General features: G+C 36.6%; 1 protein-coding gene across 1 annotated transcript in view; it reads right to left on the bottom strand.

The window, feature by feature from the left end:
• The window catches only part of CycD (cyclin D), a 39,483-nt gene that overhangs the window by 5,252 nt on the left and 10,775 nt on the right, over nt 1–23,456 (bottom strand). Inside the window, exons 3-4 of the mRNA XM_029318720.2 lie at nt 5,408–5,570; nt 889–1,034 (exon numbers count right to left, since the gene is read on the bottom strand). Coding sequence (XP_029174553.1) covers nt 889–1,034; nt 5,408–5,570 — 309 coding nt within the window. The remainder of the gene's footprint in view (nt 1–888; nt 1,035–5,407; nt 5,571–23,456) is intronic.

The following is a 23,456-nucleotide window of genomic DNA, read 5'->3' as shown; positions in this document are numbered from 1 at the left end:
AAAGAATTTTTCTTATTTATTTGACCGTCAGATAGATGAATCAAGTTAAAACTCTCGAACTTGACTAATCATCCAAGACTAATATATTTCGTAGGCTACAGCTGTAATCTGAAGTCATGAATGAAAATCCACAGGGAGACCGGATGCCGTCTTGAGGACGATATCATCAGATAGATGAATCAAGTTAAAACTGTCGAACTTGACTAATCATCAAAGACTAATATATTTCGTAGGCTACAGCTGTAATCTGAAGTCATGAATGAAAATCCACAGGGAGACCGGATGCCGTCTTGAGGACGATATCTTCCTGTTCTGGAGCCCAAATACACACAGACGAGAGAGCGGACCGCTTAAAAATATTGCGCTGTACGGGTCACGGACCCCATGCCGCGCCATTCATTCGCGCGGTTTATTTGCACTAGGAGATAGATGGAGAAAGAAAGGAAAGAAGAGAGAAAGTGAGCGAAGCGAGGAGACGAAACGGCGACTGCTCGGCTCGGCTCGTCGTCATCATTCGATGTGCATACGGGGCCCGCACCAGCAGCAACAGACCCGAGTTCCTTTTTTTTCCTTCTAACATGTGCCCGGCACCTGCTCTCTGCCGTCTCCTTCCCGTCGTGCTTTTTGCGAACCTGGCGAGTCTGTCTTTCCACTTGCGAAGGGCAAAAGTTCTATCCTTTCTTGCCGATTTCGTGTCTCCCCACCGGAACATTGGCGGCGCATCATCGTCACCTCTGGATGATCTTTCGGGCGGCCGCGAGGAATTTTTTTGACATTTTAAAGGTCTTTTTTAATTGTCTAATTATGAAGAGATGATAGAATGGAAATGATACCTCTGGATGGATGGCGGGACTTTTTTTCGTGATACGTGATACGTACGATACTAACCTGTTCAATGGCCGTGATGCGGGTGAGCTCGTCCAGGAGTCCGGCTAGTCCGTAGCCGCTCTTCCCGGTCCAGTCCAGTCCGTGTAACGCCGCCGCGACGCTCGCCGCCGCTATCATGCTCGGCGTGTACATGGAGAACTTGTATTCTGCACACAAATATAAAGATTAATGTATAAAATATAAAGATAAATGAAGAATTCAATATAAAATAAAATATGAAATATGACGTGCATTATACTTTTCATGTCACGAATTTATATATGAACTTTATTACAAATTCATATCACGTTAAATCCCGTTTATATATTGTATACTATCGGGCATCTTAATAGAGGATTTTAATACAAGAAAATTATCAGGCAAAAGTACAAAGTCAAATTGCGGAAGAATGTTAGAAGTGCATTATATTAACCTTCCGTCTCAATTATTATTTTTTTTTTATTAACGTCAGCAAGCGAAGTCTTTTAAGAGTTTCTTCGTATTATTTTTATATTCTAGACTTTCAAAAAATCCAAAAAATTCTGAATTATATATTTGTTAATATCTCTATTATAATATCCAATAGCTTTTAAAACCAAATATTAAATCCAATTGTTTATACAGAGCGAAATTTGAACAGCAATTTGGAAATTTGCTTGTGCCTTAAAAGACCCAGATTGCTGACGGGTTATTATAATTGCTAATAATTTATATGTGCAATAGAGTTTTTTTTAAATTATATTTAAACAATTAATAAGAGAGGAAGCAATATTGAGTTTCCTGTCGATCATTCATCTATTTATGATTCACGCGCGATACAGTTTCCTTAAGGATAATCTGTTCTCGGGTTTATCTTATTTTACGGATATCCGTTTCATTATTTATCAGGTTACACGTTGAGGATTAGTAAACAATCCTCCGACAAAGGATCTAATCTTTTTATAAATATTTCTAAAATACAAGTCGAAATCGCAACAGATTTACGAGAGGTTGGAATGGGACGGAAGCTGAGCATGTGGTGCTCCTTTATCCTGCTAAAATGTCACTCCTGCCGTTTCCTTAAAAAGATTCTTCTAACGTTACAATCATAAACCAGAGCAGTCTCTGTTCTCGAACGGTCCAGGATGTGGACATAAATCTGCTCGCTCGAATCACATCTCGGTCATTGTTTTTCAATATGGTACCATGATTTTTCATCTGGTGTGTGTCATAAAAAATCATTGCCTTTTTTTTCCTACTATTTGTAAAGTCAGAGCGAGATGAGAATTATACCATCTATTTCAGTGTTTCTCAGACCGGAATATTTCAAAGATTTGCATATTTAAATCACAGATAAAATCAGAGATTAAAATATGATGTTAATTAATTAACATAATAAATTTTACGTAATTAAATTAAGATTCAAAGTTGTTTGAAAATATTTCGAAAATTTTAACTCTAATCTAACAATACCGTATAATTTTTAAATCGTTAAGTTTAACTTGGTAAATCATATGTATTAATTATTTATATAAAGTTTCATAAATTTTTACGGATTATCTATTAATTTAATACAATAAAATAATTTTTTTATAATTCAAAGAAAAGTTTGAGTAACACCGAGCTAAAAGACACATTGTTTTCCGCAAGCTCAGTGATTATAATTAGCAAAACTTTATCCTGTCACTGTTTCGAAACGGTATTCCAAGTGTGAGTTTTTAATTTCACAACCGAGTCCCTACAGAATAGTAGCTGTATGAAACACCAAGAGAGAAATTTGTCGACAAGTTGTTGAAAGCGCACAACACACGAAGAAAGAAGTTCAATGGTAATAATATACATTCAATGTATAACGCGTGGAAAAAAATTGTACACCGGACACGCGATAAGCTCTACACTGAGCAAACTTATTATAAAAAAGTGCATTAATATAAAATACTTTAATAAAAATGCAAAAGGCGCGTCGCGTTACGCTTCGAAAGCCATCGGCTGGCGATCATCGGCGGCTAAATCGCTCGGAGAGAAAAAGAGAGAGAGAGTCCCTCGGTTATTAACCGGCGAAAATTAAGATCGTGCACAGCGTGTAGATACGTAAAACCAGTTTAAGGGAGAGAATAGACGGCGGGTAGATAGCCGTGGAATGTGAACATCAGACGAAATTATCGCGTGTTTGTGCATCAGAGGTACTTGCGCGTACCGAAATTCAATCCTGCCTGAGAATTTTTAGCTCGTGTGCATATAATCAAAGCTGCATCAGTTCATCTCACTTCCCGTCTGCTCTAGAATCTCTCTCTCTCTCTCTCTCTCTTTTGTCTCCACGTAAACAAAAATAATTATAATAGAAAAATCAAGAGGAATCCTAAATTCTAGTCCTAGGCTTGAAGATACACGTAGATGCGGTTCCAGGTTTTATAAAATCGCGTAATTCGGATTAAATAAGTATGAAAAGAGCTGGTAAGAGCCATGCATAGATATATTAGGTCTAATAAAATTATTCTTAAATATGAACCTAGTTCTCCCCAGTTCTTTTCATACTTGAATTTGTCCCGTCATTTGTCAGAGTTTTTTTAATTTATCGATATTAATATGCAATCTAGTTCATTTCCGACTATTTACTCTAGCTGTTGATTTGGCGGAAAATTCGAGACGATCGATTGATCGAATCGCGTTTTCCTCTACTCTCGCCTTGATTCCGAAAAAAAACGCGACATTGCCTAGTTTGGTCCGTGAGAAACGATCCGCGATCTTCGTTCTGTCTTGTGTTTTCCTCTCTTTCTCTCTGTTGGGACCGTCGAGACTGGTCCAACACAAGTATCAGGACCAATGACGAAGGACGAAGGTCCTCTCCGTTCTTTTTGCCATCGCGGTTGTAATAACAACCGACCAGACCGATGCTGCAGACTTCGGGACGAAAAATCGAGAGAGGAAAGAATGAAGAAGAGTAATCGCATTCGTAGGAGGAAAAGAAAGGCAAGAGAGACACGCAAGACGTGTCTGCGGCCGCGGAGACACATATCTAGGCATTTAAACTCGTTCTCTCGCGATCCTTTTTAGCCTCGCGCTATCTTAGTCTGCCTATCTGCTCGCGTACTTCCCCAGTTGATTTTCTCTGTTTTCGTGACGTGTCTGAGTCACATCTCGAAGGATCTACTTATGATAATTTTTGAAAAATACATCTCTTTTTATATAACCAGGAGACTATTTCATTATCTTACTGCTACATTATCTAGATAGATCAGTAATAACTTTTATTTTTTTTAATACTTTTGAGGGTAAATGAAATAATTAGTTTATTTTTGAAAAAAATATTAATTCAACAAACTCATTTTCGTTCATGAGAAGAATAATTATATAGATTGTTAGATTAAAAGTTGTAGATTTATTGAAAATAGGGTTAAGTTTACTTTCTACTTTTATAAATTTATAAATATTGTTTGCAAGTTTTTTTAAAGTTAATTTGTGCTTTAATTAATTCAGCAACACACAAAGCTAATTCGCAAAGATTGTGATTGCAAGGAGACAACGTTGTGGAAAATGCAAAGAAATTCCACGACGGATTCCAAAGAAACCAAAGTCCACCTAACGTGACCGGGCATTTAAACGGACATTTAAAGCCTTCTTAAGCGACGCAGAAAATCGTGTCTAGAAAAATTGAGACACCAAAATATTCTCAACATTCGCTTGAACGTGGCTTTTAAATTTTGAAGAAACTATATATTAAAATGGATATCTTTTTGCGCAAAAATTAGTACTTATTCGTGACATTTTAGTATCTATTTTGTTATTGTATCACTACTATTATATCTTCTGTTATTTAACGCAGACGAATATTGTAAAAGCAGATCCTAATAATAACATAAAAATAATTAACAAAAATAATGTGTAAAACAATATACCACTTCATTTTTATGTGATGTAGGACAGGATTTTTCTATTCTCTGTCGAAATGCGTTAATGAGCGCGAATGATAATGGAAAATATGTAATACCGTGCATAATAAACGGATATTATTACTTCTAAAAAATTGCGTTTCAAGCTGGTCATGTTACCGATGACCTCGTCTATATGTATATGCGTGACCTACTTCAAAAAAAAGCAAAGAATAGAGACGATTCGTACTGACAATTGCTTGACGGTTTCCGCCGTGGAACATTTCACGATGCAGTAGCAGTATATTATTCATTAATGCATACGTTAACTATGCACGTCCTAGGTTGTTTACCGCATATACATATATGTGCGTATCATGATTATGACACATGCAAAGTGTGAAGAAGTGCATTTCAAATGACGCTCGTCGACCCATTTAGAAATGTTTATGCGCCTCTATATTCAGAAGACCGAAGGTTACTCGGAGTTCCTCGGATTCGATAAAAAAAAGTCATGATACGAATACACCTCTTTTCGTCACACTGAGATACTTGTTAACGATAACATGACGAGTAGATAACAAAGAGAAGGTGCGTCGGATTTTAATAATTAATTCCTTCGCGATAGCTCGTCTAATAATACTAATCTTTATTAATTCCTAGATTGTTCGCGTTAATTAATGAATTCTTACCTCGGGCGCTGAGAGCGATAAAGGTCTGTGCGTGCTTTCGGACCATCACGGTGTCCCAAGTGCGTGGCATCGGCAATCTGTTGAGGATGTGCATCAAAAAGTCGCCGGGTGTCACCGCGGACAGCTCCCATTTTAGCTTAGAGACGACCAGCTGTTCCCACCTCTGCAACAAATCGGAACAGATGCTCGATTAACTTCGCGATAGACTCGTTGTATTCTCACTCTAAGGGTTACGGAAAGAAGAAGGTGACATTCACCAGTTGCATTCGTAACAATTCTGGTTAGCATAGAAGAAAAAAGTGACGGTAAATCATTAAAAAATAGAACCAATACTCGGTTAATATTTTTGACAGCTATCAGCTGATTTCTGTCAAAAAATATTAATCGAGTTTAAACAAACTTCATATTTTTTAAAAATATTCTTTAGATCTTTTATTTCCATTTAAAAAAAGAGAACAATCTCGTAGATTAATGAGAAACAATTCCCTTTAAAAACGCGGAAATACGTATCTTTAATTAAACGCAGGTGGCGACGGCGAATCGCGGCGGTCGAAAATCGCGCAGCCTTGATCTCTCTTCGTTCCAAATGTTGAACACGAGAGAGAAAAAGACAAGAGAGTGGGAGGGAAAGAGAGAAGTTTGCCCTTTCTCCGACGACGAGGTTACTACGTCCGTTCTCTGGAGTACGTCGTAGTATACCCCCGTTCTCTTTCGACCGTGAAATTACACGGCGGGAGTTACGCGCGACGAGTACTACGTGTCCTTCGTCTTGATTAAAAGTCCATTGAATTCGACGAGGCTTCCCATCGCTCAGCTGTGACGAAACCGGGCAACGTGGTTCCGTTCCAAGCGTGAAAGCAGAATCTTGAACGATTAATAATACACGCGCGCGCACACAAACTTATATATACTACTATAATGTATATCAAAGAGAATAATTAAATAGCTATAAATGTATAGATATACATCACATGGTTATTAATTCAGGCATTTTTATGCAATTCTCTGTGAAAAAATATTTATTTGATGTACAGAAATCTTTTCCAAGATAAATAGTTATTTGTTTCAAGTAAATGATTTATAAAGCAGTATTGAAATAAATATTTATTAATTTAATAATTTGTTTCAATGTATTTATTTAACATTATTTACTAGAACAACATATAAGTGTGCGCCATTCTTTGATTTTATATTGAAGAATATTTTTTAAAAAATATGAAGTTTGTTTAAACTCAATTAATTTTTTTTGACAGAAATCAGCTGATAGCTGTGAAAAATATTAACCGAGTATTTAAAGTATTATAAGACTCGTGCCTTTTTTAAAAAAGAGATTGGTTCTCGACATCGTATTTATTTTTCTAAATTTTGTTATATTTTATATAATATGCATTACGTGTAATTACTGGATAAGTTATTTCTATATAGAATTTATACTGCAAACGGAAATTGCTAAATGTCTAATTTTAAAAAATATGTACAGTGTTAAGAATATCAGTCATGGTACGTAGCATTTGAAACCATACAATGAATATTTCATGTAATTTTTCGTTTAAGTCATCTTAGATAATCTGTAATTTACGATAGAGAATTCAGGATAGAATTTTAAATATAAATATAAATTTTATATGTGCCGTATTTTTTTAATATTATCCATATATATTATATCTTAATATGTATCTTATATACACGTGTAATTCCTCAAATTTTTCCATATCTTGCACACAGAATTATAGATAGAATACTTGCACATTATTTTCTTAAAAAATCAATCATTTCTTAAAGTACTAATAAAAAAAATATCACAGCCATAAAGTGTGACTAATCTCTTCTTCTCCCTCTCTGTCTCGTTTAAAAAATTCTATAATTGAAATAAAATTGACAAAAAATTTATTTTAGAATTATAATTGTATGCGAATGATAATAAAATGTAATAAACTGCAAGATGTTCGTGTTAAAACCGACCCGAGAATGCGATTCGTTCATAGTCATCGCGTACGAGCCAAATTAAAGTCCTCGCCAAATGAAAGAGGATGTGCGCTCGAGGGAAGATAAACCGAGGGAGTTTCTCTCTCTTTCTTTCTGTTCCTCCTCTTCTCCTCCGAGAACTTATTCTCATCCTTGAAGGGGTTCCGCGCTCGAGTGCGTGCGTGCGTGCGTACGCTCGTCTCATTCTCTCTAGTCTCTACACATCTCTCGTACGTCGGAAACCAGTGAATGAAACAAAGGCTCGTACACATCGAAGAGTAGGGAGAGCGAAACAACTGTGTAATGACAGCGCTACATGTTCTACTAGGCAGAATGTATCGTTGTAATGTGTCCTACTTTCATTTACTGTTGTAATTTTTTCCCTTTTTGATCAAACAACTTGATTAACTGATTACTGCTATTGTCTATTATGAAGGTAAATTCCTTTGATACCGTTACTACTCTCTTATATCATTATATCATTACACTTTTATATATTTGCTCTTTTTTTTATTACTTATTTATTTAATAAAAAATTACAATTATAATATAAATCTAAAATATTTTAAGATTATAATTACTGGTAATCATGTAGCTTTTTCCAAATAAAACAAATAATAAAAATAAAAATGAACTCTTACTCTTACTCTAGAACTCGAAGAAGCCGTATGCTCGTAAAATCCAGAATTCATGAGACATGAATTCATGTAAGTATATATTTATTATACGAGATATGTTTTACGGTTTTGATCTGCCTGTGGCACAGGTACTTACATATGTAAAAGAAAAAAAATGCTCTGAGCAACGATGCGCATCCCGTCATCGCTCGTCAGAGTATCCACGATGCACTGACGGCGCGTGTACGCACGATATGCTCGTACGTAACGTAATGACACGTAATGATTCACGAGGGGGACAACGATTCACCTCAGGGATAGCCTGTTGAATCGACGATCGTGACGATAAGCGTGCCTCGCGTCGCGTCACTTTAATGATAAAGTACGTTCACTCTCGTGTTCACCCTCTGTGATGCGTCACCCACCTAATTTCTACATTGCATTAAAGTGCATTACATTACGTTACATTACCCACATTACATTACGCGCATTAAGATTCAAGGATAATATGATTTACAATATCTATTAATTATTAAAAATTACAAAATACACCTCTCTGTTTTCGTTTGTTCAAAATTTAGAGATTATTTATATTAATATTTGTATTTTTAAATCATTTATTAAATTATTATTATTGTGTAACATATAATCTGAGGATTTCTGTTCTGATAGTATCATAGATTGCATCGATATTCGATTAGATTAAAAAGGAAAAAGGGATGTAAGAGTTAAAGGGATAGAGATTTAAAAGGATGTTGAAGCATGCTGAGATGAAAAAGCAGGTTCTAGCTATCCGTTTTCACTTTTCCTATGCACTTTAGGCATCTAAAATACCTCGGGAACCTCGATATACATTTGATTAATGTGTGCGTATTCAATCTGTTGCGCATCTTCAGTTTTATACCGATTAATTAAATTAATTAATTCATCATCGTATCTCTATTTTTAGCTTGCAGTTTTGAACATAATATGTTTGTTTCAAAGTCAACGCTCTCTTTTATAAAAATGTTTACCACCAGATTTCCCTCATTAATTTATCATTCGTTATTTGTTTAGCACATTACGTGTTGCTCTGAAATAAACTGAGGACTCTGAATAATGCAACGGAAGATTAACTTTATTAACGCGTGTGCACACGATTGGCGAAGACACGTAGGAGTGCGGGTATAGGATTCACGCGAAGCACGCAAGCGTGCACGCGTAGTGGAACACGCACAATTTAATCGCGTGTACGCGATAAAGGTCGATTCATATTATATGACGTGTGCACCGGCAACGACGCGGCAGAATATTATGCAGCCCTGGAATAATGAAGCAGCGGGCCATTTATTATACGCGTTCGAGATACAGCGACAGTCGGAATAAAAAAAAAAGTTAATGAGGCCAGAAGCTTCACCGCGGATAATACTCCAAGAGTTGCAAATCACGAGCAATAAATTCATTAGTATATCTCGTTCAAGTCTACGAGCTTCAGCCAATCTTCTGTTTTATTTATCACGTGCACTGCTTGATAGAGAATACATTTTTCATTTCTTATTTATTTTCTATTTTTATTATTTTTATTATCCAGTCGCTCATTTAAGATTCTTACACAAAAAAGATTTGATCCACAATATTTCAGTTATAGTCAATTTTTGAAAATAAATTATTGCCTTTTAAACAAACTATAATTACCTTTTTTTTAATATTAAGATTGCACAAAGAGAATTTATTCTTAAAATCGTGGTAGAACAATATGATATTGAAAGAATTTTATAAGTTTCTCTGATTAATATTTACCACAATAAAAAATATTAATGTCACAATAAGATATAAAATGTTCGATGAATTTTACTATGTACATATTAATATTATTTGTTGTCCCACGATTATCATGATTTTCAAGGTAAATTCTAAGAGAAAATTCTCTCCGTTTAGATTGTTAAAAATAATAAAATACGGTTCATTTATTTATTTCCAGCGATCTAATTATACTTACATAATTAACAGAGCTTATTATACATATAACCCTGAGAATTATATACAGAAAAATCATGTTGTGAAATTCTATATACAGGTGCTGCGATTATACTTTAGAGTTGACAAATTTCCACGGTACTTATGTTTGCATTTCCGGTGCACAATTTATAGTCGTCCTCGATTTCCGCCGCAACTCGCTATCGGCGGCTAGGTCAATAACTATCGAACGATCGACGTGACGAGGGGGAGGAGAATGCACGGTGCATTTATGCGTTTCATTCATGCGCTCGCAAGCGATCGCGTTCGCACGGTTTGAATCGCGCACCTCGGGCCTCCCGTTTTTTCCCGAGCGTGAGAAAGATAATCCCGACCGAACACATGTGACTCTCTCTCTCTCTTTTCTTTTCACTGTTAGGTATACACCGAATATATCGTGACAGCGGAAAAAAAAGATAGTACGTCGCGATAGTGCGGATGAAAACGCGTAATTATGATCATTAATCGTAATTACCGCGTGTAACACGTGGTTCCGCCGTACCGATGATGTGTCCTCTTTTCTTTCTTTCCTTTTTTTCGTTTAGTTTGCGCTGGGCGACGCACAGATGCCGGTTTCGGGCTTGTGGGTGGTGAAATCGCCGCGACAGGTGGTCGGCGGATATATACGAGGGAAACAAAAGGGATGGGGAAGGAGAAGCGAGGGAAAATCGTTCTGTTATCCCCCGTCAAGAGACTGACGCTTCCTTTAAATCCTCTCGCGGGAGATAAATAAAAAAAAATAGCTTTGCATTGATGCGTAAATTTTTTACACATTTTAATTGTAATCCCTTTACTTAAACCTACGCAATTTAATCGAAAAAGAGAATTTTAGTCAGCCGAAAATATGACTAAAGTAATCCGCTAGACGAACGTCGACGTGAGAACAATGGAGCACAATATCAAACGGGAGTAGGAAAAGATCAAGGTGTAGGGCCGCGCTACCTGATCGATTCCGAGAAGCCGGGATTTATCTGATTCGCAATAAGAGATCGATACGAGGCGAAGCGTACTTCTGTAGCCACAAAGGGGCATAATTAAGTATTATATTTCAACATGAGTCGAGGAATTATATAATGAGAATTTTAACATCAAAATATTGTAATTAAGTCGTCATTTCTTGCGTATTGATTTAATAGAGTAAAATTGAAATTAAATAATAAATTTGTCATTTTGTATTGACACATGCTCATTTTCTACGAATTATTATGCGTTCTAAATATTAATAAAAAATTAAACATGACTAATGAGAGAAAGAAATAAATGACGTTACATCACGTTTAAGATGATTTTTTTCGACGAAAAAAATGCAATTACGCGATTTCGAAATCTATCTTTGAAAAATTCTATTAGCTCGGAATCTCACAGGTGGTTACATTTAAGAAGAAGCAAGACAGAAGAGAAATCGAAAGGAAAGAACAGGACGGTACAGGATCGAAGGGCGGCGCCTGTGAGCAAGGTGTTTACCATTCTGGCCAAAAATAAAGTACAAAGGCCAGACTCTCTCCCTCTCGGCCCGGCATAACTGGCAACAAAAACCAGAATCACCGTCCATGCATTCCACATTCGCCATTGGCGTGGCTCGGCTTAGACTTTGCGATTAGGCAAAAGCCAAGTGATATATTTCTACCTGCTACGAGTTTACTATGAGTGGAACAAAACAATAGATCGATGAATAGATAAGATAACTTTTCTTTCGGTAGGAATCATCTATCAAACAATATATTCGCGGTAACCAGATATAAGAAAAAATATTATATATATATATATGACACTTTTTGACAGAAAAGTTTAAATATATGCAAGTAGAGAGAAAAGGAATATAAAATATATGTGAGATTAATTAATGTCAGCATAGAAGGAAAAAATAAATAAATCTTTAGAAACAACATCACATATATCTAACTATATCTTGATACATTTTATATGATTTTAATTTAAAGTTTTATATACAATTGAACTCCTTACATAGGGTGCAATTTTAACGCCGACTTTGTTTAACAGCTTTTAACCTAATCATGTGTCTCGCGGTTAATCGCAAATCAGTGGTTGCCGAAACACAAAGCTAATTATGGAGTCGAAATTTCAACGTCGCGAAAGAGGAAGAAGCGAGTCCTTTACGGGCCCCCTCGAAGGACCCCAGGGAGATTCGATTTAATTGACGTCGGCTACGCCAATGAAGCCGGGCCTCTTCTCGAGGTTACTTCTAGGAACCGCCTTTTGCGGGACACATCTGCTCCGGTTACCGGAGCATACCCCGGGTCCTTTTTCGCACATAAGAAACCTCTTCTTCCTTTCCTCGCTTCGACCGGGACCGGAACACTACTCTATGACCGGCTTCAGGCCTCTTTTATTTCTCCTGTGACCGGCGGGATTTTAATGTTCACAGAAGTTATGAGCCCGCCGAGGATTTTAATGAATTCGCAATTAATCCAGGAACCGAATACTAAACCGCGCGGGGCAATAAAAAATTAAATCAGGTATGTCCACAAAACCTGTAGATAGCTCAATCCGGGTTTTTGGGACTCGGCACGGTTTAGATTTCAGGTTCTGAATTATGACCGCTATTATGACCGTGCAAAGCTTTCCTTTCTGTTATCAATAACATGTTTGATTTCTATCCACCTTTTAATTTTTCATAGGAACCATAAATTCACTGGCGACTTCATATCTGAGCAGTAAAACCGCGTGATCATCGAGTTTTGTTTCCTGTTGTTAGAGAAAGAGATATAAAAATTTTTACTTTTTATTTTAAAAAGATGAATATTGTAAAATAAAAAAAAATTGTATTTACGATAAGAAGGCAAATAGTCGATTAAAATAAAGCGCTCTTGTATCTCGATGATAAGTCGCTACTTTTGCAAGGCTCGGTATCTTCGATTTGCTTTCGGCGCGTCTGACGTAGCGCCGGATGTAACTACTGACTCTCCATTCAGGGGACTGCGCACAAGTTCTCAGAACATATCACGGCGCACAAGGGATATCTCTTATTTTTATTCGTTCATAGAAATATTTTTATTATGCAGACACAAAAATCAGATTATGTGTAGCATCTGATGTAAGATTATCGCAAAAAAAATGCATATCGTTATTTTTTACGAGAAAAACACGCTGTATTACAATAAAAAATGGAATAAATTAACAAATTGATTGCCGGAAATTACCTATCACCGGAAGGAAGCTATAGGATCCGTTCTTAACTCGAAGGATGACATACGACTGGCCAAGTTAGTTGATGTCAAATATGATTTACGACGTCATCACAAATCTCCATTTGCTCCGTGACAGTCGCTTAATAATATGATTCAAACAGGCTTAATTAAGGCCCACCAGAAACTTTCCGGGAAAATATCGATACGTATGTACCTGGAGTACGGGTACCCGCATAACGGATCACAAAAAAAAAAAAAAAAAAATGTCTCGTCACAACGAAATTAAAAACGATCCAAACGTACTCGCAATAGAATATGGCGAAATACAGTTATAATTTATAGTAAATAACGGGCGGACGAGAACGTCGTAGTAACAGAAAATAAAAAATCTTCGAGTCATTCATCTATAGATCTCAACTATTAATTTCGCACGCAAGAGAGTTTTCTAAGAGATTCTAATCAATATATCCTTGAAATTTATCTTAATAATTTTTTTTTTAAATCTAAATATTTTTAACACAAAAGCAGCTTTTTAAATAACACGTGTCAAAAAAAAAAAATGTGATGCAAAATAACTAATTCGATAAAATTGTAGGACAATCGCGAGCTTGTCGAGCAGTTGAAAGCACGATTGGTTCATTCTAACTTTTTCACGTCGCACACATGCTTGGGGATTTGGTTATGCTACCGATACTACGTCACATCCGCACTCGAGGCCAGCACGACGCGACAACGAAAGAATCGACCGCCTGTTGGTTTAGAAGTTAGAAAGGCGACTCGTGACATATCGCGTGGCCTCGACTCGGCCAATATTTACGCAGATTCAGCGAGAGGAAACGAATATATTTCGATATAACGTTATTCATGGGTCCACACGTGCTCTCTCTTATTATATAATAATTATTACTGTTACTTATTAATTTGCCACTCTATTAGTTAATTGTTCATAACAGAAATGTTAGTTAAGCGCATGCGATCGATTGGCGATTATCGAATCAGGGGTGAATATGTTAGGGGATGAAAGGGAAGATTGTCTATCTAATCTAATACATCGCGCTATTCGTATTGCATTCGTACTTAAAAGTGATGAAAGAACGGAACGGACTATTATTAGCTTGCAAAGTTAGAAAGCCAGTTCGCAGCGAGTCGCTCGTCCTCGAATGTCTGCAATCGAGCAACATTCCACAGCCGCGCGTTTATTCTTTGAATTAGAAGGTGCCGAAATAAATAAAAGCATAGATATACTGTGCCGCAATTGTATCTAATCCCGTCTACATCTGTCAAAGCACAATACACCAATGAAATTCCATACAATTAGAAGTATGAAGAAATATTCAAGTTTCTCGCTCGTCAATCCGCTGCTATTAATCTAACAATAAGTAAAATCATGTAACTGCCTTAAGCAATTTTTTATAAAATATTTCTATATAGGTACTATGATTTTCTCCTCACTCATATAGTCGAGATACGAGGACATTTCGCGGATCGGATATCCTTCCGCAGAATCGAACACGTGTGCAGGTACTTAGGTGCTCTCCTCTCGAATTCGACACTCATCACTCGATCTATTGTGTCGCATCGTCATGACGGCGATACTTGGTCCGCATGCGAGCATTAGACATAGTTTCTCCGTGAGGGCATCATAAGCGGGGGCGGTGACCGATTCGAGGCCGTTTTAACCATCGCTTCTCGCAAGGCCAGCTCTCTAACTCTAACTAGAAACCATCGGGACTGTCGTGCAAAAATTCGGCGAGGTTTCTCTTTCCAAGTTACTTCTTAAACCCTTCTCTCTCCCCATCATTTTTGGGAGTGAAATAATAAACAGGGTGTCCAGCAGACTCAATGAAAAAAATTCCCTGACTTTTTAGTATTATTTTTTTCAAATATATAATTTACACGAAATAAAAATAAAATAAGCGTGCTGGGAGTCGAGGAAAAGTTTATATTGATTTAATAAAAAATCCCTCGCTATATCAATCGTCACGGCCAATACTTGAAGTTTAGCTCGTCGGTACATAAGATAATCTACGTCAGCTACATCAAGATTTATCTTCCTCCACTCGATCAAGGGACGAGAGCTCGAAATTACTTGACCGCACCATTTCGCCGAAGGGTCTCGTATGCGCGACTCCTGTCTGTGCTGTCTGGCATTGGCGTTTCACACTACTTTGCATAACCGCCTGCGGAACGTTCTCACGACATCGCAACTACGTCGTTAAGAGATAATTCGCTGTGTATCTGGTATGTTAGCACTATCGCGGTTCCTTTCGGCGCATCGATGATAACTAGACGAGTTTCAAGCCCATTTTTATTCGGCATTCGTTTTTAGCCAAAAAATTTATAATATTAAGAATCTAACAAATAAAAACAATCGACTCAGTATATATATAATTTAATAATATTTAATCAATATATTATTGGGGAAATAATTATATATATATTGTATAATAGATTTCAAAGAAATTTAATTCAAATAATAATAATATGAAGCATCACAAGAGCGAGAATATCGATCAATGCTAAATTATTGGAACGAAAAAACATATTTTTAAAGCATCGACTAAATGTCGTATTCGTCTCGTGAAAAAATAGCTGAGGTCAAGTCGCTAATTTACGGATACAAAAGGCAGCGTTTCCTTTGCATCACGGAGGAAGGAAAACAAAAAGAGAAGAATACTGTCCACAATCCGGAAAGGTGTTTTTTGTCCGCGAGTTTCGTCAGAAAAAGAAATTTTAGGAACGACAGAACGAACGCACCTGTCGCTCAACAACCAACTTAAGATGGAGCACGCGACGATTTGATCGGGGATCATGCAAGATGTATGCGAGCAGCATAAAGATAACGTAATAAAGGTAGATGCTTAATAAGCTCTTCTTATGTATAGTTATATCTTGCTCGTAAATAAACTTATCGCGTGTTTAATCGTTCAACTATTCGCTTATTTATTGTTGTCACGCTATTTATCGAAGTCATCTAATGCATTTGCAACATCGATAATATTGAATTATACAATCAAATATCCTTTCATCAGAAAAAAAGATATAATAAACTAGAAGAAAAATAATAAATTTTCATTTTAAAGGTATAACAAAAAGAACAAATGTACAGGTAACATTGGAAATTTCGTATTCCAGTAGAATTTAAAATTCATTGTAATAGATTGATAATAAAATATTTCTGAATAAATTTGTCAGCTATATTTAATCTTTTGACAAATGTCTCATTTGTAAAAAGTTGAGTGTGTCGGAGAATACTGCACGATACAAGAAATATTTCTTACCGTCTGTCCTAATTTTGTTCGAAACGGAAGTAATTCTGCGGAAAAAGCGACGCACCTGTCGTCCGTCCATCTTAAGGTAGGACATATTGAGAAAGGGTTGTTTGATGGATTAAGTAAGGACCGCAAGGTGCACACGCTAAGGAAGCAACAGGTTACGGTAACATGTGGCCGTAACATTTTAAAGCGATATCCTAAATTATAATAATTTTCGATATTACTTTTACAAAGAGAGAACGAAAGATGTAAAGTGCTTGTTTTTAACGTGTCTCATTTTTATTGTACAAAATACACGGAGAGAATTTTCTCTTAGAATTTCCTGAAAATCATGATAAAATTCTCTCAATATACCATATTGTCCCACGAGTACCATTATTTTCAGGATAAATTCTAAGAGAAAAAATTCTCTTTGCGTAAAAATTATAACACACCATTTCAAGTTCTCAACACATTTAATCTGACATTGATTTTGTAGGTACGCATATATATATGCTGTTTTCTCCCAGATTTGTTAAAAAAAATGTTTAGCAATCGATAAATGAAATTTAATATATTTTATGAATATATATAATTTTGATATCATATAAATAATCATATATATTTTTCATTTATATCAATGAAATTATTTTAATGTTTTAGAACACTAAATTGATATTATCGCATATATAATGTATATACATACTTGTTATTTTTTCATAATGTTGATGATAAATATATTTTCTTTCTCGATCGCGTTCCTTAGCATAGGCTGAACAACCGGTGAATAGCAGCGAGACGCGTGTGCACTTAAGTCGCGTGCTGGCTTAATTACTTTAGGGGCAGGTGGGCAGCTGTGCAACCCGATGCAGCCATCCCCGGGAGCCCTGAGTTTTCGGCCTAGCAAAACGTTGCGTGAAAAACAAGCTGGCAGCCGTCGTGTGTATCGCGCTGCTTTTCGACATTATGCTTGCGCAAGACAGAGCGGAACGTCAGATCGAATAATTTGGCCGATCGCCTGTTGCGTCTAATCGGCAGGTGCGCAATTCCTCTCTCTTTTTCTTTTTCGCGAGATCGTTTCGTGCAAGACCGAAACAAAGATCGGTATAACGGTAGGCCACGTTTTCATTTGCTCGTCTTCTTATTAATCGCGCTTATCGCGAGTATACGCGACGATACGATCGTTTTTTTTGATAATGATGGCATGTGCAGATGCAGATAAAGATACAAATTAATCCGCTCGTGCAATTCTCAACTTATCTGTGTAACCCAAATTGCCACAGGTTTGTTTTTTTATTATATTACTGTTACTCAATAAATTTTGATAAGATAGAAATTTAGAAATATTATTACATAAAGCTCTCTCCAGAGATTTACAAAATTTAAAAAATCTTAAGACATTTAATAAATTGAATCGCAGTCCACAGAATCTAACACGAGGAATTTGATTAAATTTTATAAATTTCGTGCACTTTTTAAATTTTAAAGAGATCAATCTTTTTATTTTCTCGACAACAGTACAAATATTATTTTTGGTCTTATTATTTTATTTGTTTAAGAATCAATATTTTGCAATATCAGAAAATAGAAATTGATCTGTCAATAATAATATAAGAGTTAAGAATTAATACAATTAACATTGTATCGTAAGAGCAAAATAAATGTCTCAGCATTATCATTAAGCCATTATCAACGCCTTTATTGAGAGCGCTGATATACCGTCCCATTTCTATCAAACTTAAAGTATCGATTCCAGAAAGCTAAGAAATCGAAGAATTTCGAAGGTGACATTCGAGTCACCTCCAAGAGTATCATACGCGTTTCTTGGAGGGAGACATTCGCGTGATCCAGACGAAAGAGGGCGCTCCTCTCTCTCTCTCTCTCAACACAAAAGCTCGAAAAAGAGGAAGGGGTCAAAGGCACCAGCTGCTGCACCAGGGTGCTCCCTCCCTCCGTGCGCGTGCACTTCCGATGCGCGCATACAAATTCGCACGTGTTGCGCGCGCCCGTTACAACGCGACGGAAGAAACGGGCCCCGGCACTTTTCTTCCACGGGGTTTCCTGACTTCGCGGGGAGGGCGGGAGAGAGTCTCTCTCTCTCTCTCTCTCACTCGGGCAAGGGGTGCATATTCACCGGTTCGCACGGCAGATGCAGCTGCCGCAGGGCGTCGCGTCGGGCACGGGCCCGGTGCACCCCTCGAAAGAACTATACTCCTGCGGCACGCACCTGGCCCTCACCTGCTCCCCCCCATCCTCCCCCTTTGCCCCTTTTCAATACTCGCCGCGGACACACATCGCCATCCACCCGGCTCCGGAATACGAGACTCCCCATATGAGATCTGTATAGGTATGCGTGTGCACATATGCGTTCTACGTATATATTGTATCGCTGGATCTATAATATTGCATTGTACACGATACGGTCGGTATGTGATTTCCACGTCGAGTTGACTTTCCGCCCTTTGCGCAATCGAGAATGCTTTTGTATCGCGCGCAAAAGCATTTTTTTTTATATTTAATAGCGAATTGTATTGTATTTTTAAGCTGTGAAATTAATATCGATGCAGTAGTAAAAAAAAAATAAGATCAGAGTGTCCAATAGACTCGATGAGAAAAAATTCCCTGATTTTTTTAGATTTTCCAAGACCAGAAATTAATGTTTCCCCTGACTTTTTAGTATTATTTTTTCCAAATATATAATTTGCGTATATCTATATGATCATTGAAATAAAATAACACGACGATGAAAATATAAATTAACGAACACGCTGTAGATGAATCGATTTTTAACATAGAAAATTAGCGTGCTGGGAGTCAAGAAAAAGTTTATATTTATTTAATAAAAAAAAAACTTCAAATTATTGAGACAAATGTAGAATAAGTAAAAAAAATCCAGATAAAAAGAAAAATTTCCTAACTTTTGTATATCAGTGTGAGTCATCGTTACTTGTATTAATATTATTGATAGTATGAAATTCAAAGATTATGTCTAGCCCTATCTAAAGATTTCTCTAAACAAATAGGGAAAGAACCAAGGGATAATGCTGATTCATTACCTTGGCTTCATCTAATATTTGTTCTTTTCATTTCTTTTCTTTATTTTTAATAACAATATCTTTATTTTCCCTAAAAATTATTCATTTTTTTATTCTGAATCATCTGATATTATTGTATGTTGCATAGATAAGGATGATTTATATTGACTATATAATTTTGAATCATTATTATTGTGTGTTTATAGATAAGGAGATAAAACATTAATCGAAGATTATTAATGCAATTATTACTGCGATTATATAGAAATTGTCGCGTTTTCGGTCGCATTGGAAATTCATAATTGCGACAGAATGCGAACAAGCGTGCGTTTTCGAATTCTCCCTACCTGTGGATTCGATAAAAATTTATTCATTCCAACAGTGTTTTGACCGCGTGTGCACAGCACCGTGATGCAGGTGTGTCACGCCCTTACCTAGCACCTTCCTGTTTATTTATCGATGATTAGTCACTTTTTTCACGTGTTGCGCGATTCGGAAAGTACTGAGCGTGAAACGTCAGCAGTGTTTCCCGCGAGAGGTTTACGGCTCCGCTAAATTGCCTTCAAAAGAGAAACAGCAATTATTCCCTCGACTGTTTTAACTGTTTTACGCGCCGATTATCTCCCACCTGCAGCTGCATTCTATATCCGAAACACATCGTTCCACTCCCTTTAACATCTTGTTAATAATTCAACCGCAATCGCACGCGACAGACCAATACAACTTTGTAAATTATGTAATTGGTACCATTTCTCCTAATTTTGAATTTACCCTTTGCATTTAATTAATTAAACTTATCAAGTTCGATTATATTACTTTTTATATATAAATGAAAAGAAAATCGCACGAGATTGGATTTTTATATATTTTGGTGTATGTATGTTGGAACAAATATATTTTTTTTTACGATAAACATAAAATTAAAAAGTATTATTCGTTTCGTAGTCACACGTATAGTTATTTTTATTCGTCTTAAACAAATAAATTTTTGCAAGAAGTGTGGGCTGTTCTCGTCAAAACTTTATTCTCTTACACTCTTGTTTATCGTTTATCGAAACGAACGTGAACATATTTTAACCGGTAACGAAACGAAGGTGCAACTTGAGAAGATTGACGAGAGTTTAAAAGCCAGTAGTAGGCGAGGCAAGAATTTCGTGTAACCTTGACGGCGGTTTAAACGAGAATCGAGCGTTCACACATACAAATGACGACAAATCGAGCCGTACAAAAGAGAGAGAGAAAGAGAAAGAAAGTCACTGAAAATTAAATAACCGTTTCCCATATCAGCTGTTATCTATTTAGGCTTGCTCAGGCTATCGCATGTTTGCCCGGGAGCACGAAGAGTCGTTGCCTCTCTCTCTCATATTCCTCGAGAGAGACGAAATTCGTCGCCGTGCATATACATACATACACACACACTCACACAAAGATAGCAGATACCTCACAGACCATCGTCATGTGTCGGTCGAACGACGAGCATTTAAATTCACGAAGTCTATTCTCTTCACGTGGACAACAGCGTGTCGGTCGACCAGGTCTGTTTGTATAACTTGTAGGAACTATCTAATTTACGGAAGAAAAAACCGTCGCCGACGTTACAAATGAGACGATGTATCGGCCCTTTTCGACAAGGGCGCAAACTAATGAATGGAATTTTTTCGAGGCAGCAGGCAAGAAAATTCATTGTTTCCCTATGACGGTCCGCAAGTTGTACTGAATGACTCAGAAGTGTCTACCATTCAAGGATTCTTCTACAAAAAATAGGAGGATTCCTCAGTACGATGGTGACATAGAAGCCGCACCTTTTTAAGAATTTGGGAAAATTCATTTCAACAGAATGTCCAGCAGACTCGATGAAAAAAATTCCCCTGACCTTTTCAAATTTTCCAAGAGCAGAAATTAATTTTTTCCTGACTTTTTAGTATTATTTTTCCAAATACGATAAAAATATAAATTAACGCACACGCTGTAGATAAATCGATTTTTAACAATACAGAAAATGTAGAATAATGTAAAAAAATTGAGATAAATAGTAAAATTTCCTAACAATTTCAGATTTATAAAATTCCCTGACAATACCCGGTTTTCCAGATTTTTCTGATCGGTAGACACCCTGTTTGACTTTCAGAGAAGAAATGGAGTAAATTTTTTATTCAAAAAATTTAATGAAATTTTACCGAGGTTGTGCGCGATCGTAGAGCGACGTTTGCACAACGACGGCTAGATTCTACGTAGTTTGATATCCGATACACGGCGTGATTATCATCTTGGATTTCACGTCGCGCGGTAACCCGCAGAAGTCGCGATATATTATAATTTCTGCAAAAGAAATCGGTCCGTTGCGTTCGCAACGAGAATGCAACTGCACAAGTTGCATATATATCAATAGGAAGCAAAACGTAATCAAAATCATTGCTAAAAATTGCGAAAACTTTTTAGTTAAACGACTGGTAATTTTGAGAACTTGTCTCAATATTATAATATCTAAAACTGTTTACTAGTGAAAAAAAAAAACATGAGTAACATCTTTCATTATAGTAAATAATTTTTTGTCCCCCTTTTGAGAAGCATTGTGTGTTACAAGGTCAATAATACTACAACATTGCTTTTTCAAGGAGTGTTTAGAAGCAAAATGTTGCATGATACGTCAATATTGCGCCGAATTTTTTGTGACTATAGAAGCCATGACAGCTAACAAAAAAATGACGTCGATGATTCATAGAAATAACGATCGGGATCGTGTCGGTAGATACGCTACTGACGCTAGGTATGATGACGAGTTATCTGGCACCCGACCAATAGGAACGTTTAAACAAGATATCCTTGTCCTCTTGTAAAACGGAGGAGCAAACGCTGATGTAATTCTCACGTTTTGTTGAGAATTGCTCGATCAGAGTGAATCCGAGGAACGATCAGTAGAATAATTCTGTGTTGTGTGACATGATAAATCATTCAAAAGCCTTTTTAAATGACAATTTTCGAAAGTTGTGGGAAAATCGCGAGCAGCTTTGACGTTTAAAGGGACAATAGAGCAAGAGTGAGTTATTTAAAACAAGAAAGTGTAATTTGCAAAATGTAAAAAATAAAAAAGTAAAACTTAATTATAGATTTAATTCCTCTAATAATATCGTGGTATTAAAGATCGACTTTAAATAATTAAATCGCGAATTTTGTAAAAATTATTAACATTATATATTTATATTATATATAATTATTAATTCAATTAAATTTATTAACTTCAATACTCGTTCTTCTGTGTCTTGTCTAGCTAAACATACCTATATAAATTCTGCGCATATTTCTAAAACTTGAATCAACGCCTCTTTCATTCTGACCCAAACGGATAAAACCCATTCACACACAAGTTTCCACAAGACTGTTTTTTAATCCTTTTGAAGCTATATATGCAATGGCGCATGGAAATGTCGCGAACGACTTTGTCATCGTCAATACAATTAACGATCGCTAAAGAAACCATAGATTGTATTTAAACGGTTATTCCAATGAGGGAGTATCAATGCACGATTAATTGCTCCGTCTGTCTGGCGGATGGCGATAAGGATTCAACCGGCAGTGCCTGATCACGGCGCGAATATCTTCGCGAAAATGTACGAGACGGAAGGTATTTAACTTTCGAGGCCGTAAAAAAAGTCGCACGACGTCAGAGAAAAAAAAAGAAAAAAAGAGAGAGAGATGATCGCTATCCCATTATAGCCGAAGACCGCCTGGCATAGCCCGAAATAGTCCACATGAAGCCACGTCACTATCTCGAATCGAAAATTGTACTCTTGGACAAGCTTCGTCTAACGAACGTGATCCGACGAAATTCGAGTCGATTGCATAAATTTCGTCTCGTGAACAATCTCGGAACAATTGATACGCAATTAATTCTTTCGCTACGGTGATGTAGCCTACTTGAGATTATTGTGGGAGCAAGATATTATTGCGAGAGAGAGATGCGCATATTTAATAAAATTCGCGTCTTCTTCTTTCCTGTGTTCCAAGACCGGTTTACGAGACCACGTCCAGTTTTT

Source organism: Nylanderia fulva, unplaced genomic scaffold (assembly GCF_048542155.1).
Source record: "Nylanderia fulva isolate GAGA-0341 unplaced genomic scaffold, ASM4854215v1 Scaffold11, whole genome shotgun sequence".
NCBI lineage: Eukaryota > Metazoa > Arthropoda > Insecta > Hymenoptera > Formicidae > Nylanderia > Nylanderia fulva.
Note: the sequence above shows the minus strand (reverse complement) of the source record. Positions and strands in the feature narration are given on the sequence as shown.